The following is a 19,520-nucleotide window of genomic DNA, read 5'->3' on the forward strand; positions in this document are numbered from 1 at the left end:
GAGACCAGAGACTGTCCAGAGACTAGAGACTGAACAGAGACCAGAGACTGTCCAGAGACCAGAGACTGTCCAGAGACTGAGACTGAACAGAGACCAGAGACTGTCCAGAGACTGTCCAGAGACTGTCCAGAGACCAGAGACTGTCCAGAGACTGTCCAGAGACTGTCCGGAGACTGTCCGGAGACTGTCCAGAGACTGTCCAGAGACCAGAGACTGTCCAGAGACTGTCCAGAGACTGTCCAGAGACTGTCCAAAGACCAGAGACTGTCCAGAGACCAGAGACTGTCCAGAGACTGTCCGGAGACCAGAGACTGTCCAGAGACTGTCCAGAGACTGTCCAAAGACCAGAGACTGTCCAGAGACCAGAGACTGTCCAGAGACTGTCCAGAGACTGTCCAAAGACCAGAGACTGTCCAGAGACCAGAGACTGTCCAGAGACTGTCCGGAGACTGTCCAGAGACCAGAGACTGTCCAAAGCCCAGAGACTGTCCAGAGACTGTCCAGAGACTAGAGCCTGACCGGAGCCTGAGAGACACTTTAAGACTTGAAGACGTGCACGGCCCTGACCACGTACTGGCGGCAGATGGGACACTCGCTCATCCTCTTCCCGCACTTGGTGCAGGTGACCATGTGACCACACTCCAGCAGGACGCAGTCGATGATGGCGTCCATGCAGATACGGCACAGGTTCTCGTCCAGAGACAACTGCGACTTCACGCCATCTGTCCAACGAGACGAGACACATTTTTATCGAGACAAAGACGACTCAGAGTTTTAACACAAAATACAACAGAAATATTTGATCAACTGGACAATGGCCTAAAACACGAGGACAAGTATAATTTTAAGCATCATGCATTTCAGCAGCACAAGAACAAGCATCAGCGTCAAAACAAAAACAACAGCAAAACAAAAACTTCATGTTAAGATTCTGAGAATTTTAAGGGCAAAGGGCAGGTCCAACATGATGGACAGAGTGGACACATCATGTACAGACGTAACTTATTTTTAAAACTCTTCTACGTTCAATAAATAAAATGTAGTTGTTTCCAGCGTCGTGTGATCAGCTGATTTGTCTTCTGTCTGGATCTTCTGACCCAGAGACACATGTGACCACACGTCTGACACGCCTGTTTATCGTCCAAACAGGAGACAGACCAGAGACACACGATGGATGTGACTTTAATGTGGTAGTGGACACATGCAGTTGGACACGTGCAGTTGGACACATGCAGTTGGACACATGACACATGCAGTTGGACACATGCAGTTGGACACATGACACATACAGTTGGACACATGCAGTTGGACACATGCAGTTGGACACATGACACATACAGTTGGACACATGCAGCTGTGACGTGGCCATAAATCGGTCTCACCTCTGACCTCTCTGTTGCTCTCGGGACGAGGGAATGAAACCACTTCATAAAATAAATAATATAAACATTTATTAGTTTATTAGAAACAAGAGACAGACGGGTCCTAAACCAGAGACGAGAGACAGACGGGTCCTAAACCAGAGACGAGAGACAGACGGGTCCTAAACCAGAGACGAGAGACAGACGGGTCTTCAATCGTCTCATTCTAAATTCCACACAGTTTTATTCCAGAACACTCATAATCAGACCCAGACCCATCACATCTGACCCCCTCTCTGACCCTCTGACCCTCTGACCCCTCTGTGACCCTCTGACCCCTCTGACCCCCTGACCCTCTGACCCTCTGCACAGGTCGTGTCCAGTGGCTTTTCCTGCAGTAACTATTTAAAAGCATAAAATGTAAACTGACCAAATACAAGTGTAAGTGTAAAGACACTGCCCCGAGGAGAAAAACATAAATTCATTTATTTGTAATTTTTCAATGAAATCAAAGTATTTCCTCTAAACTCTGTCGGTGAGAACAGCCATGTGATTATTTCTGATCAGAGCCTAAACCTCTGAGTCTGATTTAAAGATACAGTTTGGACTAAAGTCTCACCTGCTGTGATGCTCACGTTCTCCACTGAAACAGACACAACAGAATCAGACACAGAAACATAAATGTGATTCTTCCACAGACTCAGGACTCACTCGACTTCCTGTTCTGCTCGTTTTCTCTGTAGAGTCGATGCACTCGCTCCAGCAGCTCCCACTTCTCACAGCAGCCAGAGTAATTCACAAAGTTTCTGGCCAGAATCTCCTTCAGCTGCCGCACAGACAGGTTCTCGATGGCCTCCTCAGTGTCCAGGTCAGACAGAGACGCTCGGATCCTCCTCTGAGTGGCCGGACTCACCTGCAGCTCAGGGACAGCAGAGGTCAGACACGTGAACAGCAGAGGTCAGACACGTGAACAGCAGAGGTCAGACACGTGAACAGCAGAGGTCAGACACGTGAACAGCAGAGGTCAGACACGTGAACAGCAGAGGTCAGACACGTGAACAGCAGAGGTCAGACACTTTTACACAAAAACATGGAAATGAAATGGGCCCAAACCAGGACCAGACCAGGACTCATTCTACAGTAGAACAAACCAGGTCCAAACCAGCGTGAGCTTCAACACTTTCACTTTATTAATAAACCACTGAATACGACTCTCCAGGCCATGTCCTAATTTTAGAATCGTTCATATTTTAAAAAGACGTTAATATCAGCGGTTCTGGTCATAGATTAAAGAAGTATGAAGCATCAATGGTAGAAAAATGTAAAATATGAACAAATCAAAGAGCAAAGCTTCAGAAAACAAGTTCAAATGTCTCACCTCCATCAGGTTTTCAGTGGGATCCAAGTTTAGAAGTGACGCTGTTGTAGTTTCCTCGTGCTCCTGAGATAAACAAACAGGAAATGAGCTGGTTTCAATGTGAAGACTGAACAGTGAACAGTGAACAGCACACTGAATATCACACTGTTAACAAAATGGAACAGGTTTGAACAGAAGAATAACACACGAGATTTTTGTTATTATTATTATTATAAATATGCACAAAAGGCACATAAATGGAAGGCCCTGAAATATCCAAAACGACTCTTTTTATTTCAGCTGTAGATCCCCTCGTTCTTTTAGCTGCTTGGCTAAAAATAGAGTTGTCCAGGTCAAAGAAATATAAATATATATGTGTCTCTGCTGGACAAAACAGAGCAGAGCTGTCAATCACCCGCTCTCCCCCAGAGCCGATATGTGAATAATATATGACCCAGACCTTTACTGAAGCCACCAGAGACCAGCAGAAGAGCTACAACCGAAGAGCTACAACCGAAGAGCTACGGCCGAAGAGCTACGGCCGAAGAGCTACAGCCGAAGAGCTACAGCCACAGAGCTACAACCGAAGAGCTACAACCGAAGAGCTACAGCCACAGATCTACAACCGAAGAGCTACAGCCGAAGAGCTACAGCAGAAGAGCTACAGCCGAAGAGCTACAACCGAAGAGCTACAGCCGAAGAGCTACAGCCACAGAGCTACAGCCACAGAGCTACAACCGAAGAGCTACACCCGAAGAGCTACAGCCACAGAGCTACAACTGAAGAGCTACAGCCGAAGAGCTACAGCCGAAGAGCTACAACCGAAGAGCTACAGCTGAAGAGGTAAATGTTCTTCATACACTACTCCATAAGAGTGTCAGTGTGTATCTCAGTGTGTGTGTGTGTCTCATTTGATTCAAACCTAAAAATCAGCCCTTTAAATAAGAATGGTGTTTTTAATCATTTATTTTCATTTGATTTATGCCTGTAATCCTCTGAGAACGCGCCCGACGCAGATCCGCGCCTGGACCTGGAGCTCTGATCCTGGTTCATTGTGACTCAGATAAACGAGGTTTATCTCTTTATTTTCTGAAGATGAAACATAAACACAGATCTGAGAATCTGCATCTTAACGGGAAAAACATATGAATGAACTGATAAAGTGATATGATAATTATTATTATTATTATTATTATTATTATTATTATTATTATTATCATCATATATTTTTTCATTTGCATAAATCTCTGATCTGTGACTCTGACTCGGGTCTGAACCTGTGGACGTTACATAACTGTCCACCGGCCTAAAAAAGACCAAGGGCTTAAGCTGCTCTGAGGATACACACAAAACAACACAACACTACACACAGGCACATGTCACACAAAACACAGGCACATGTCACACACACACAAGCACATGTCACACACACAACACAACACACAAGAACAAGTCACACACGAGCACGTCTCACACACAGGACACACACACACAGAGAAGTGTGTGATATGTTTTGGACATTGGCGTCTCACTCCACACACACGATCCATACACATGATCCACACACAAGATCCACATACAATTCACACACAATCTACACCTGACACACACCTGACACACTCTGCAGACGGGTTCACTGTAGAAATGTGTTTTTCTCTAGTTTCTGTGTGTTCATGTTTTGTTCATGTTTGTTTCATGTTTTTCTTGTATCGACGGCACAGAGGACGATGGTCCAGTCACATGACACGTCCAACTGCACCGTTATGACATCACCATGACGGCCCACACTGATACACACACACACACACCCCCACACACCCCCCACACACACCCCCACACCCCGCCCCCCACCCCCACACACACACTCTCTCTCACACACACACACACCTGGCTGCTGCTGCCTGAGCTCTGACTCGGGCTCAGAGCGTCTCCCTGAGAGGCAGACAGGACCGACAGTTGTGAGGCGGAGTGGGAGGCGGAGGGAGGGGAGGCCTGGGCGGGGGAGTGCAGACTGTCTGAATCTTCGTCTCCGTCGTCTCTGTCCTCGTCTTCATCGGGCCCCTCCTCTTCCTCCTCCTCCTCCTCCTCCTCGTCCCGCTCCAGCACCGCGCCGGGGCTGACGCCGGGGCCCCGGTGACACAGCACCAGGTCCACCAGGTCCTCCTTCTCGCGGCAGGTGTCTGTGGGGATGTTGCGGAGGAGGAGGTACTGACGGAGGTCCTTGACGCGGAGCTGCATGAGGCGCGCTCTCTGGAAGGCGGTGCTCCGCAGCAGGTGGCAGGTGGTGCAGCAGCGAAGGTTCTCCATCAGCACAGAGCACAGGCCACAGAAACTCTTCTTACAGTCGCAGCAGATGTGCTGAGAACAGAAGGAAGCAAGTCATCAGTGTGTGTGTGTGTGTGTGTGTGTGTGTGTGCTGAGAACAGAAGGAAGCAAGTCATCAGTGTGTGTGTGTGTGTGGGGGGGGGGGGGTGTGGGGGTGTGGGGGTGTGTGTGTGTGCTGAGAACAGAAGGAAGCAAGTCATCAGTGTGTGTGTGTGTGTGGGGGGGGGGGGTGTGGGGGGGGGGGGGGTGTGTGTGTGTGCTGAGAACAGAAGGAAGCAAGTCATCAGTGTGTGTGTGTGTGGGGGGGGGGGGGGTGTGTGTCTGTGTGTGTCTCTGTGCTGAGAACAGAAGGAAACAAGTCATCAGTGTGTGTGTGAGGGTGTGTGTGAGGGTGTGTGTGTGTGCTGAGAACAGAAGGAAACAAGTCATCAGTGTGTGTGTGTGTGTGTGTGAGGGTGTGTGTGTGTGGGGGGGGGGGGTGTCTGTGTGTGTCTCTGTGCTGAGAACAGGAAGGAAACAAGTCATCAGTGTGTGTGTGTGTCTCAGTGTATCTCAGTGTGTGGGGGTGTGTCAGTGTGTGTGTGTGTCGGGGTGTGTGTGTCTCAGTGTGTGTGTGTGTGTCTCAGTGTGTGAGTCGGGGTGTGTGTGTCACACACACTCCTCCTTTTGCATTTCAAACAGTGCAGTGTAAAATGTGTCATGTTTGTGTGACTTTGTCGTTACCCTGAACACACACAGAGACACACACACAGAGACAGAGACACACACACAGACACACACACACAGAGACACACACACAGAGACAGAGACACACACACACAGAGACAGAGACACACACAGAGACACACAGAGACACACACACACAGAGACAGAGACACACACAGAGACACACACCCCGACAGAGACACACACACACACTTTTTGGTTACCTTGCGTCTGAACACGGAGAACGCCAGTCCACAGGCCTTGCACAGTTGGCCGGCGCTCCCTGAGCCGGTGGGGGGGTAGGTGGAGTATCCGGCGCTGGGGGCGAAGCGGAAGGGCCCCGCTCCCGCCCCGAACGCCGGCTGTGGGGTCCTCACGGCGCCCGTGCCCATCACCTCGTTCAGGAGCCCGCAGCACGACGCCCACATGGAAGACGCCCCCGCCTACGACAAACGACACGAAGGATCAGACACAGAAACAAAAACACTCGGATGTTTAGGAGCGTTTCAGCTGAAACGTGGGGTTCAAAGGTCACAGACATTTTTCAACAATAAAAATGAACAATTACAATCCACTGCTGTGTGGAAACGCCACGAACAAGAGGCTTCTGAATGAAAATAACAATAATAATAATAATAATGATAATAATGATGATAATAATAATAATGATGATAATAATAATAATAATGATAATAATAATAATAATGATGATAATAATAATGTGTTTGTTTCAGTGTTGCCCCAGTGTTGTTTCAGTGCTGTTTTAGCGCTGTTTCAGTGTTGTTTTAGCGCTGTTTCAGTGTTGTTTCAGCGCTGTTTCAGTGTTGTTTCAGTGTTGTTTCAGTGTTGTTTCAGTGTTGTTTCAGTGTTGTTTCAGTGTTGTTTCAGTGTTGTTTTAGTGCTGTTTCAGTGTTGTTTCAGTGTTGTTTCAGTGTTGTTTTAGCGCTGTTTCAGTGTTGTTTTAGTGTTGTTTCAGTGTTGTTTTAGTGCTGTTTCAGTGTTGTTTCAGTGTTGTTTCAGTGCTGTTTCAGTGTTGTTTTAGTGTTGTTTCAGTGCTGTTTCAGTGTTGTTTCAGTGTTGTTTCAGTGTTGTTTTAGTGTTGTTTCAGTGTTGTTTTAGTGTTGTTTCAGTGTTGTTTTAGCGCTGTTTCAGTGTTGTTTTAGTGTTGTTTCAGTGTTGTTTTAGTGCTGTTTCAGTGTTGTTTCAGTGTTGTTTTAGTGTTGTTTTAGTGCTGTTTCAGTGTTGTTTCAGTGTTGTTTTAGCGCTGTTTCAGTGTTGTTTCAGTGTTGTTTCAGTGTTGTTTCAGTGCTGTTTCAGTGTTGTTTCAGTGTTGTTTTAGCGCTGTTTCAGTGTTGTTTTAGTGTTGTTTTAGTGTTGTTTCAGTGTTGTTTCAGTGTTGTTTCAGTGTTGTTTTAGTGTTGCTCCAGTGCTGTTTCAGTGTTGTTTCAGTGTTGTTTCAGTGCTGTTTCAGTGTTGTTTCAGTGTTGTTTCAGTGCTGTTTCAGTGTTGTTTCAGTGTTGTTTTAGTGTTGTTCCAGTGTTGTTTCAGTGTTGTTTCAGTGTTGTTTTAGTGTTGCTCCAGTGCTGTTTCAGTGCTGTTTCAGTGTTGTTTTAGTGCTGTTTCAGTGTTGTTTCAGTGTTGTTTTAGTGTTGTTTCAGTGTTGTTTCAGTGTTGTTTTAGTGTTGTTTCAGTGTTGCTCCAGTGCTGCTCCAGTGCTGTTTCAGTGTTGTTTCAGTGTTGTTTCAGTGTTGTTTCAGTGTTGTTTCAGTGTTGTTTCAGTGTTGTTTCAGTGTTGTTTTAGTGTTGTTTTAGTGTTGTTTCAGTGTTGTTTTAGTGCTGTTTCAGTGTTGTTTCAGTGCTGTTTCAGTGTTGTTTCAGTGCTGTTTCAGTGTTGTTTTAGTGTTGCTCCAGTGCTGTTTCAGTGTTGTTTCAGTGCTGATTCAGTGTTGTTTCAGTGCTGTTTCAGTGCTGTTTCAGTGCTGTTTCAGTGTTGTTTTAGTGCTGTTTCGGTGTTGTTTCAGTGTTGTTTTAGTGTTGTTTCAGTGCTGTTTCAGTGTTTTGGGGGATACTTGTACTTTATAGTCTGGCGTCACTATCAAACCCGGCTCTCTGCAGTTTACTTTCATTTTTATATTTTTGATTTGTCTTAATCCTCAAACACTGAAGCTGTGACAGAGTAAAGCTCAAAGTGGATGTTTCGCTTCAGTTTGAGTCTGTGCTGTTTACAGGAGCTGGAGCCACATTCTGGACGTGTTTGAGTTTCAAATGTGCACAGACTTTACAAACTGTGACTCCTTCCTTTGTTACCCTTCACTTCATAAATGAGTTACGTCCCGCCCACGAGCTCATGGGGTTCTGCCACCTGCCTGTTTCCATGGAGATTCGCCTGGAAAGTTCCACAGCATGGCATGAAACTGATCTATGTCACCTTCATCCAGTCACAGCTGTTTAAACAAACTCAGAAAACATGGATTCTACTGTGAGCGGAGAGAGGTGTGACAAAACTAAACTGTCTATGATGAGCATCGTTATGTTTGGAGGAAAAAGGGGAAGCCTGAGAAACACCCTCCCGACTGTGAAGCACGGGGGTGGCTGCATCATGTCGTGGGGTTGTTTTGCTGCAGGAGGGACTGATGCACTTCAGAAATAGATGCATCATGAAGAAAGAACATTAAACTGAAAAAAACTTAAACTGTGGCTGAAGGAAAACCAGGTCTGAGCACTTTTAGCTGCTTTTATTGTATTTTTGTAATGTCTATGTTGTATTTGTTTTCTGTGCACCTGCCGAGGGACAACAGATGGAAATAAGTATTTTTTGCTATAATCTGACATATTTACACTGTGTGTTCATAAATATGCACTGTCCCTATCAAATAAATAAATAAATTAAATAAATACTGAAGCAACATCTCAACACATCAGCCAGGAAGTTAAAGCTCGGAACAAATGTGTCTTCAAATGGACAATGACCTGAAGCATACGGCCAAACTGGTGACAAAGAGACTTAAGGATAACAAAGAGGCTTAAGGATAACAAAGAGGCTTAAGGATAACAAAGCTCAAACAAAACTCCTACAACTATTGTGAGAAGTTTGTGGAAGGAAATCCAAAACATTTGACCCAAGTCACACAGTTTAAAGACAATGGGACAAATAATAATGAAATGTGTGTGAACTTCTGACTATGAAGAAAGTCATTAAAAAATGTCTAAAAAAATCTTTTCTTATTATTCTGACATTTAGAAAGTAGAAATAATTATGTCAATCCTAATTGACCTAAAACAGGAAAAGTTTGGTCTGATTCATGTCAAACAGTGAGGGAAAAAAAAGCGTACATGTCGTTTTATAAAGTGTATGTAAACGTCTGGTTTAAACTGTAGCTTGAGTGGAACAATAAAAAGCCCTGAGTGTCCTCCTGTGGGACATGGGGAGGAGGGGGGAGGTGAGGGGAGGAGGGGGGAGGTGGTGCGGCCTCTGCAGTCTGACAGTCTGAGAGTCGGAGAGTCTGGGAGGTTGGACGTAATTAGACAGAAGTGACTCTAAAAGCTCTATTAATGTGAGCCTGAGTCAATGCACTACAGGCTTTAAACAAGTGAACTGCACTAAGTGGATTAGAGCTGGAGTCCTCGAAAAGAACCTCTGTGCACTCGGACAAATTCAAATGATCTTCTGAGAAAGCCTCGTTTCACTTTAAATCACAAATATAACCTGAAAGTGTGAATGATTTTAGACAGTTTTTCTCAGATGAAAAACTCGATGAAACGACACAGATGAGGTTCATCTCAGGGACAGACTGAAGACCTCGATAAGGTCTTTGCAAGAATATTTGGAGAATTATCTGGAACATTTTGTACCTTTTTGTTACAGTGAAAAAAGGATAAAAAGATAAAGTCTGAGTCTGAAGGGAGCGCGACTCTCAGACGGGTGAAAGTGTCTTGCCCATGAGCACAGTATTTGTTGTCTGTTCATTTTCTTTGGAGAATTATTTTTTGTAGTTAACATTTTGGAAACACAGAGTTGAATAATGAACATCTCATTGTTTGATCCTGATAAACAAACGAAAGAGTTGAAAATGAAACGACTGCAGCCTATGTTTGATTATTATTAAATTATTGTGTCAGTATGAAGCAGTTTCACAGTTTGTTTGTTTTTTATAGCAATATGCCACAATGATAAACTAGAACCGCTCAACTGCTGGTATGTGGGCGGTCTCTATACCCACTGAGGCACTAGTGCAACCAAATATGATAAATTGTGCATCTCCGTCTTTTCTTCTTTAAAAACCCAGATTCTTCGTTCTGTCTAAAATAAACCATCACGTCACAGCAGCACTAAAGCGTTTGACGCCGGTTCTGTCTAAATGAGCAGAACTCACGACTTTTATCAACAACTGATTTAAAACAATCGATTTTTCTGCTGATGGAGCCAGAAAAACTGAAAAACTCACAGACTCTGGGGTCAGAATAAGAGCAGAGGTGTTTCCACGCTCCGTGAGTGAGTTGGGCGTGTTTGTTGACCGTAAGACGGGCCATGTCCGAGGCGGGAGCAAAGATGGCGTGATGGTGGAGCATACTGATGAGCAGGAGGGGGTGGGGGTCAGCCAGGGGAGAATACAGTCTGTCCTCTGTGCGCGCTGCCTCCAGCCGCACAATCAATAACCCACAATAATGTCCGGCATTTTCCTCAGACAATGCGATTCACAGGGCCATGCGGCGGCGAGGCTTCTTAAGGCGGCGCTACGTGTTTTCTTAAGGCGGCGCCGGGTGATCTGACCTCTCCATCTGCTCAGGGGGCGATTATGTAACGACCAGGAGGCTCTATATGTGGAGTCACAGTGTGAAAGCCCCAACGCATTTACAACACACACAGTCACTGCACAGAACCGACAAGTACACTTTGAGCTGCTGTTATTAAAGCTACAATGAGGAACATGAAGACGAGGGTGGAGGCGGAGGTGGAGGCGGAGGCGGAGGCAGAGGTGGAGGCAGAGGTGGAGGCGGAGGTGGAGGTGGAGGCAGAGGCGGCCCACATGACTCGAGGCCGATGCTATTTCTGTCATATTAATAAGTTATTAGAAGAGATGAGGTGAACCAGGCCAAGAGTCGACAAAGAAAAATATCTTAAACGTGAAGAGGAAACAGTGAAGGAAAAGTTTATATTCACAAAAATAAAAGTGAAAAAGTTTCTCAAAACTAAAGTTACAGAAATAAAAATGTTTTGCCACAATTTGGGAAAAAACTGGGTCAAATTCAGTGATAAGTGTGAAAAGAGACACGTCTGTAGAAACAAGAACCTCGACTTTCTATGTTTCTGTTTGTGTTAATGTTAGTGTTTGTGTTAATGTTGGTGTTGGTGTTAATGTTGGTGTTGGTGTTAATGTTGGTGTTGGTGTTAATGTTGGTGTTGGTGTTAATGTTGGTGTTGGTGTTAATGTTGGTGTTAATGTTGGTGTTTGTGTTAATGTTGGTGTTTGTGTTAATGTTGGTGGTTGTGTTAATGTTGGTGGTTGTGTTAATGTTGGTGTTTGTGTTAATGTTGGTGTTTGTGTTAATGTTGGTGTTAATGTTGGTGTTTGTGTTAATGTTAGTGTTTGTGTTAATGTTAGTGTTTGTGTTAATGTTGGTGTTTGTGTTAATGTTGGTGTTAATGTTGGTGTTTGTGTTAATGTTGGTGTTTGTGTTGATGTTGGTGTTTGTGTTAATGTTGGTGTTTGTGTTAATGTTGGTGTTTGTGTTAATGTTGGTGTTTGTGTTAATGTTGGTGTTTGTGTTAATGTTGGTGTTTGTGTTAATGTTGGTGTTAATGTTGGTGTTTGTGTTAATGTTGGTGTTAATGTTGGTGTTAGTGTTAATGTTGGTGTTAATGTTGGTGGTTGTGTTAATGTTGGTGGTTGTGTTAATGTTGGTGTTTGTGTTAATGTTGGTGTTTGTGTTAATGTTGGTGTTAATGTTGGTGTTTGTGTTAATGTTGGTGTTTGTGTTAATGTTGGTGTTTGTGTTAATGTTGGTGTTAATGTTGGTGTTTGTGTTAATGTTAGTGTTTGTGTTAATGTTAGTGTTTGTGTTAATGTTGGTGTTTGTGTTAATGTTGGTGTTTGTGTTAATGTTGGTGTTTGTGTTAATGTTGGTGTTAATGTTGGTGTTTGTGTTAATGTTGGTGTTTGTGTTGATGTTGGTGTTTGTGTTAATGTTGGTGTTTGTGTTAATGTTGGTGTTTGTGTTAATGTTGGTGTTTGTGTTAATGTTGGTGTTAATGTTGGTGTTTGTGTTAATGTTGGTGTTAATGTTGGTGTTAGTGTTAATGTTGGTGTTTGTGTTAATGTTGGTGGTTGTGTTAATGTTGGTGTTAATGTTTGTGTTAATGTTAGTGTTTGTGTTAATGTTAGTGTTTGTGTTGGTGTTTGTGTTAATATTTGTGTTAATGTTAGTGTTTGTGTTAATGTTGGTGTTTGTGTTAATGTTGGTGTTTGTGTTAATGTTAGTGTTTGTGTTAATGTTGGTGTTTGTGTTAATGTTGGTGTTTGTGTTAATGTTAGTGTTTGTGTTAATGTTAGTGTTTGTGTTAATGTTAGTGTTTGTGTTAATGTTGGTGTTTGTGTTAATGTTAGTGTTTGTGTTAATGTTAGTGTTAATGTTGGTGGTTGTGTTAATGTTGGTGTTTGTGTTAATGTTGGTGTTTGTGTTAATGTTGGTGTTTGTGTTAATGTTAGTGTTTGTGTTAATGTTGGTGTTTGTGTTAATGTTGGTGTTAATGTTTGTGTTAATGTTAGTGTTTGTGTTAATGTTAGTGTTTGTGTTGGTGTTTGTGTTAATGTTAGTGTTTGTGTTAATGTTGGTGTTTGTGTTAATGTTGGTGGTTGTGTTAATGTTGGTGGTTGTGTTAATGTTGGTGTTTGTGTTAATGTTGGTGTTTGTGTTAATGTTAGTGTTTGTGTTAATGTGTGTGTTAATGTTAGTGTTTGTGTTAATGTTGGTGTTTGTGTTAATGTTGGTGGTTGTGTTAATGTTAGTGTTTGTGTTAATGTTAGTGTTAATGTTGGTGTTTGTGTTAATGTTGGTGTTAATGTTAATGTTGGTGTTTGTGTTAATGTTGGTGTTTGTGTTAATGTTGGTGTTAATGTTAATGTTGGTGTTTGTGTTAATGTTGGTGTTTGTGTTAATGTTGGTGTTTGTGTTAATGTTGGTGTTTGTGTTAATGTTGGTGTTAATGTTGGTGTTTGTGTTAATGTTGGTGTTTGTGTTAATGTTAGTGTTTGTGTTAATGTTAGTGTTAATGTTGGTGTTAATGCTGGTGTTTGTGTTAATGCTGGTGTTTGTGTTAATGCTGGTGTTTGTGCTAATGTTGGTGTTTGTGTTAATGTTGGTGTTTGTATTAATGTTGGTGTTTGTGTTAGTGTTGATGTTTGTGTTAATGTTAAAGTTAGTGTTTGTGTTAGTGTCAGTGTTAATGTTAGTATTAGCGTTGGTGTTTCGGTTAGTGTTAGAATTAGTGTTTTTCTTAGTGTTTGTGTTAATGTTAATGCTAATGTTTGGGTTAATGTTTGTGTTTGGGTTAGTGGTAGTGTTAGTCATGTTAGCGTTAATGTTAGTGTTAGTCGTGTTAGTCATGTTAGCGTTAATGTCAGTGTTAGTCATGTTAGCGTTAGCCGTGTTAGTGTTAGTCGTGTTAGCGTTAATGTTAGTGTTAGTCATGTTAGTGTTAGTCATGTTAGCGTTAATGTTAGTCGTGTTAGCGTTAGCCGTGTTAGTGTTCATCTACTTCCACTGAATCGTCGGGGTAAATGTTTTCATAAAGTCAGAGCACCTGCCTCATAATTAAACAAAACCGGTAAATTCCAAAGTTTCATCTGAGCGTCGTTAGAATCTTTCAACCACAAACTAAAAACCGACAAATTCAGAGTCTCATTTCTGCACAAACCCGTCACAGTGAGAGCGGCGCCGCCTAAAATAACCGTGTGCGTTTTCATGTTGTGATTGTGGCACGAGTTTACATGAGTTCACAGTAGAACACTGTTAGCATCGGGCGCTAAAGTAAACGCACTCTTCATCGAGTCAGTCGCTCACGGCTTAATCCTGACTCAAAAAAACATCTCCGAGGTTCAAGAGCCATCGACTCTACGAAGAAGTGACGAAGTGACGTCCCCCACAGACCGTACAAAGAAGTGACGTCGCCCGCAGACCGTACGAAGAAGTGACGTCGCCCGCAGACCGTACGAAGAAGTGACGTCACCCGCAGGCCGTACAAAGAAGTGACGTCCCCCACAGACCGTACAAAGAAGTGACGTCCCCCACAGACCGTACAAAGAAGTGACGTCGCCCGCAGACCGTACGAAGAAGTGACGTCGCCCGCAGACCGTACGAAGAAGTGACGTCCCCCACAGGCCGTACGAAGAAATGACGTCACCCGCAGACCGTACGAAGAAGTGACGTCGCCCGCAGACCGTACGAAGAAGTTCGGCTCTGGAGCAGAGTTCCATATTAGGAATTCCAACCGTGAGTATCATAGCAACCAAAGAGCCAATCAGAACCCTGCCTGCACCACTGGTTTGGAAACACTGTCAATCAAACCTGTTGCTAACGCTGGAGCGACCTCAGGGAAACAAGGCGCCTGATTTGTCTGTTATTAACAGCAAAAGATGAAGTTTAAATCTGTCACTGGACAAATCGTTGTAGGAGTGAAGACGTTTCACTGCTCATCTGTCTGAAGGAGGCGCTAACTACACTGAAACTGTAAACATCTACTGTCTCCAGTTTCAGCTGAAACGACCCTATTCAACCTTTAACGACCCTGCTCTTGTTCTCTTTGTTTGGGTCTGAGGGTGGAGTTGTAGATGGGACAGATGATGTCTCAGGCCTCATTCCTGTTTAAGGAAAGATTCCCTTTCTAACAAAAATCTCTTCTTGAACTCTCCTCTCAAACCATTTATTTTCTGTGGCTCAGATCTGACCCTCTCTCTCTTCAAAGGACTGGTCAGTGTCTTTGAGATGGAGATGAACAGCAGACTGTGTCCTGAGCTGCTCTCTCTCAGTGTTGGTTCATTCTCTTGTGACGTGTGTGTTTCTCCAGTGTGACGCTCACTCTGAATGGAGCAGACACATTACTTTGTTTGTGTCTCGGGGTTTTGTCCTTTGGGGGAACCAGTTTCTTGTTTGTAGGTTTGAAAAAGAGGAATTGAAAAATATGTAGTGTACAAAGTGTGTGTATGTGTGTGTGTGTGTGTGTATGTGCATGTGTGTGTGCGTGTATGTGCATGTGTGCGGGGGTGTGCATGTGTGTGCGTGTATGTATATGTGTGTGTGTATGTATGCTTGTGTATGTGTGTATGTGCATGTGTATGTGCATGTGTGGGGGTGTGTGTGCATGTGTGTGTGTGTGTATCTCCACATGTATGTAACCCTAACCCTAGATCTATATCCTTATGGAGGACTTCATTTATATTACTGCCGCCTCACAGCAGCCGAACACACTCAGGTCGTCAGGCTGAGACTCTGAACACGCTCGGGTCGTCGGGCTGAGTCTCTGAACACGCTCGGGTCGTCGGGCTGAGACTCTGAACACGCTCGGGTCGTCGGGCTGAGACTCTGAACACGCTCGGGTCGTCGGGCTGAGACTCTGAACACGCTCGGGTCGTCGGGCTGAGACTCTGAACACGCTCGGGTCGTCGGGCTGAGACTCTGAACACACTCGGGTCGTCGGGCTGAGACTCTGAACACGCTCGGGTCGTCGGACTGAACACGCTCGGGTCATGAGTCTATAAATTCTCCGGTGTAAACAAAGTCACTATATTGACTTGACTGTCTCTTCTGTCTCACGTTTCATTTCCTTTGCCTCGGCTCCTTCTCGCTCGTCTCCTGTCGTGTTGTTCCCTCAAAACGCCAAAGAGAAACTAAACTGTCAAAGCAAATCTATTTAATTATGTAGCATCTCGTGGGTAAAACTGACATGAATAAAAGAAAAACTGAATTTGAATAACATTATTTTGAGTCTCGACTGGAGCCCCCCGTCACTTTGACCTACTCTGAAATCACAGATTTACTAAAGCGAGAAACGGATTTAGTTCTGAAACATGTTTGGTGCTGAACAGAAGCTCATGATGGAGGTCGAAGAGATTAAAGACAAAATAAAAACACATTTGGACAGTTTGGCGCCCCCTTTAGACCTGATCCACTTTAAATGTCCTGAGCGTCGCGTGTTTATAAATAAAGACGTTACATCCAGATCTCTAATGTTTCTATTGGAAAAGACGAAGTTTAAATCTGTCGCTCCTTGTTGTAGGAGAAAAGTCATCACTTCTACAACAATTTGTCTTAACTTTGATCATATTTTGGTTATATTTGTCCTTTTGTTTGGAGGAGGTTTTTAAAAATAGGTGTTTGTCCTAAATAAAGTCAAAATGCAAACGGAGCAGACGGAGGGTCGGTAACAAAACAAACCACAAACACAAACACGGAGCGTTCAAACTGTTTTTATCAGATTTTCCACTGAGAATCCTTTAAAAACAGGTTTACTCTTTGCTGAGGTGAGCGGAGCGTCGCCGGAGCGTCTCCGGAGCGTCGCCGGAGCGTCGCCGGAGCAGGGGAAGCCCTTTTGTTTTTTGAATATAAACGACCTGAGGAGGAGGAGACTGAGAGAGAGAAGGGTCTGACACTGGAGATTCAGGGAAAAGTGTTCAGGGGAGAGTGTTCAGAGGAAAAGTGTTCAGGGGAGAATGTTCAGGAGGAGAGTGCTCAGGAGGAGAGTGTTCAGAGGAAAAGTGTTCAGGGGAGAGTGTTCAGGAGGAGAGTGTTCAGGGGGAGTGTGTTTAGAGGAAGTGTGTTCGGGGGGAGTGTTCAGGAGGAGTGTTCAGAGGAAAAGTGTTCAGGGGAGAATGTTCAGGAGGAGAGTGTTCAGAGGAAAAGTGTTCAGGGGAGAGTGTTCAAGAGGAGAGTGCTCAGGGGGAGAGTGTTCAGGGGGAGTGTGTTTAGAGGAAGTGTGTTCGGGGGGAGTGTTCAGGAGGAGAGTGTTCAGGGGGAGAGTGTTCAGGAGAGTGTTCCGTCACACTGCCTCCTGTAAATCACTTTTCAGAACACCCTTCGCATTAGTGACATCATCTCATTTCCCATGAGCCTCTGCTGCAGTGGAGCAGATAAACCCCCTGGAGGAGAAACAGGGAACTACAGACCTGCACACACACACATATACACACACACTCACACATATACACACACGCTCACACATATACACACACGCTCACAGACACATAAACACACTTGCACACAGAGGGAATCCTCACGCTCACAAAACATGTGCACACACACTCACCCCTACACACACTCACCCCTACACACACTCACACATACACACACACCCCTACACACACCCTCACACATATACACACACACTCACACCCCTACATACGCGCTCACACACACACCCCAACACACACAGACACATAAACACACTTTCACACAGAGGGAATCCTCGCGCTCACAAAACATGCGCACACACATACACACACTCACACATACACACACTCACATATTCACACGCACACCCACACGCACCCCCACATGCACATACACACACACTCTCTCTTTATCCCATTACTCTGGATTAAAGCTGCTCATGAATGGACGCTGAGTGGACAATGAGTGGACACTGAGTGGACACTGAGTGGACGCTCAGTGGACGCTCAGTGGACACTCAGTGGACACTGCTGCTGCTGCTGCTGCAGAGGGTTTATGGTTTATTCCATTGAACCGTCGCAGGGGTCAGCGCAGGCGCGTGCTCTGGTCATGAAACGGCCTTTACGTCCCTGTACGTCCCTGTACGTCCCTTTACGTCCCTGTACGTCGCGGAGCGTTTTGGACTGAAATATGAGCTGCTGATGGAATAAACCCACAGTGACATCAGCCGTGGTCTTCGCGGTTTGTCGCCGCAGCTTCCCGCGTTAAACTAAACCTCATCAGCGCGAGACGAGGAGCAGAGGTCAGAATAAAGAGACGAGGAGGTCAGAGTGAAGAGAGCAGAGGTCAGAGTTTAAAGACACGTACCTTCATTGCAGCTCCTTGAATCTGCGGAGTAACCTCAGGACGAGCATCGCTGTGCGCGCGGACTCAAACCATGACGTCTCCTCTCTCTGTGCGCGTGTCTGAGGAGTACAGAGCATGACGTAATGGCCACAGACACACGCAGCCAATCACAGCGCACGCACACAGAGGACCTGCGTCCAGCTCGAGACGTGCGTAACGACGTCACACGCAGCATTTTCACCGAATTAAATCAGTTTACCAAGGTTTATGTGAGAAGATTTAGCGTCGAAGAAACAGATGGAAACCACGTGACACGTAACGCGCTGACGCATTTTACGTCACTGATGTTGTTTTCATGAACAAACGCTGCAGTATCGATCTGTGCGTAAAGATGGACACAACAATAACACAACAACCACAATAATACATATAATGTGTGTGTGTGTGTGTGTGTGTGTGTGTGTGTGTGTTTTATATGTGTTTTTCTGCTTTTTTGTTTTTGTGAAATGAGATCTAGTTTCAAGAGTTTCATTTAAATTTATAGGAGCCATTTTGACTGTTTCACTGTGCGCCTCCTGCCTCTAGGGGGAGCTGTGGTTTAGGTTTTTGGAGGATAAAGGGTCTGGATGTTCCTCTGTGGTGAAAAGTGCAAAGACGAGACAAATAAATGGATTTGAACCACTAACCTCAGGATTGTATGGTTGTTTAGAGACGCACTTTAAGCTTAAAGACTTTTGTGTGCTTTTGTGTACTTCTGTGTGCTTTTGTGTACTTCTGTGTACTTCTATGTACTTCTATGTACTTCTGTGTACTTCTGTGTGCTTTTGTGTACTTCTGTGTACTTCTATGTACTTCTGTGTACTTCTATGTACTTCTATGTACTTCTGTGTACTTCCAAACAGAAGTGGCTGTTTGCACAGGGCACATTGGCCTCTACAACATAATAAGGTTATTATATATTTTATATAGATATTAAGTCTCTGATGTTATATATTTTATATTTATAGATATTAAATGTGATGTTATATATTTTATATTTAGAGATATTAAATATGTATAACATGTTTCTAGAGTAAATCATCCGAGCGTCTTTTTTACGTTTTAAGTCTCTGTGTTTTAAGGAGACGCTCGTAAAACAAATGAAATGTGAAAAACAAAAGACATAAACATTTTAAAAATGTTGTTTAGGAAAATGTTGTGAATTATTTGAAATGATATTTGCTTCATTTGATTTAAAACAGTATTTGGAGTTTTGATTTGTCATGTTTTTGTTCCACTTGTTCAGACGCTGATGTTTGACTCAGAGAAGTTAATCTTTGCTCTTTTTATCAATCGTGTCTATGTGGAGCAGAAGAGACTCCACAGAACTTGTTGGTAAAGTTCCACCTGAAGCTTCAGATGGAACATTCAGATGTTCTGTAGCAGACGGCTCCAGTGACTTTATTTTCTCGTTCTCTGGATTAAATTAAAGATTAGAGATAATCGAACCCAGAGCGACGTGGGCGTTTTATTGCACCGTGTGATTTGGTCTTTCCCAGAATTCCTCCAAATATGACAGTGACCCTGGACATCAGAGGTTTGTCCCCCTGGACCATGTGACCTCTGTGGACGGCGGTCCGGTCTCATGTGAACAGAAGTAAATATTATTTTGCCTTTAAACTGTCCTTTGAAAATTCCCGCTCCAGCAGATTATTTCCATATAAACCACATCATTCTGCCTCTTAATCCTCTCACATTAAACTGAACAAAGAGACATTCAGTAG

General features: G+C 44.0%; 1 protein-coding gene across 1 annotated transcript; it reads right to left on the bottom strand.

Annotated features, from left to right (window-relative positions):
* Positions 1-537: 537 nt before the first annotated feature.
* rnf34b (ring finger protein 34b) lies at positions 538-17,865 on the bottom strand. The gene is made up of 8 exons (XM_033989776.2): positions 17,779-17,865; positions 5,973-6,191; positions 4,606-5,076; positions 2,740-2,802; positions 2,073-2,274; positions 1,981-2,004; positions 1,383-1,424; positions 538-722 (listed from the first exon to the last, which is right to left on the bottom strand). Exons 1-8 carry the CDS (start codon positions 17,782-17,784, stop codon positions 538-540), a joined length of 1,212 nt encoding a protein of 403 aa, XP_033845667.2. The 5' UTR covers positions 17,785-17,865.
* Between the last annotated feature and the right edge of the window lie 1,655 nt (positions 17,866-19,520).

Source organism: Periophthalmus magnuspinnatus, chromosome 23 (genome assembly GCF_009829125.3).
Source record: "Periophthalmus magnuspinnatus isolate fPerMag1 chromosome 23, fPerMag1.2.pri, whole genome shotgun sequence".
Taxonomy (NCBI): Eukaryota; Metazoa; Chordata; class Actinopteri; order Gobiiformes; family Gobiidae; genus Periophthalmus; species Periophthalmus magnuspinnatus.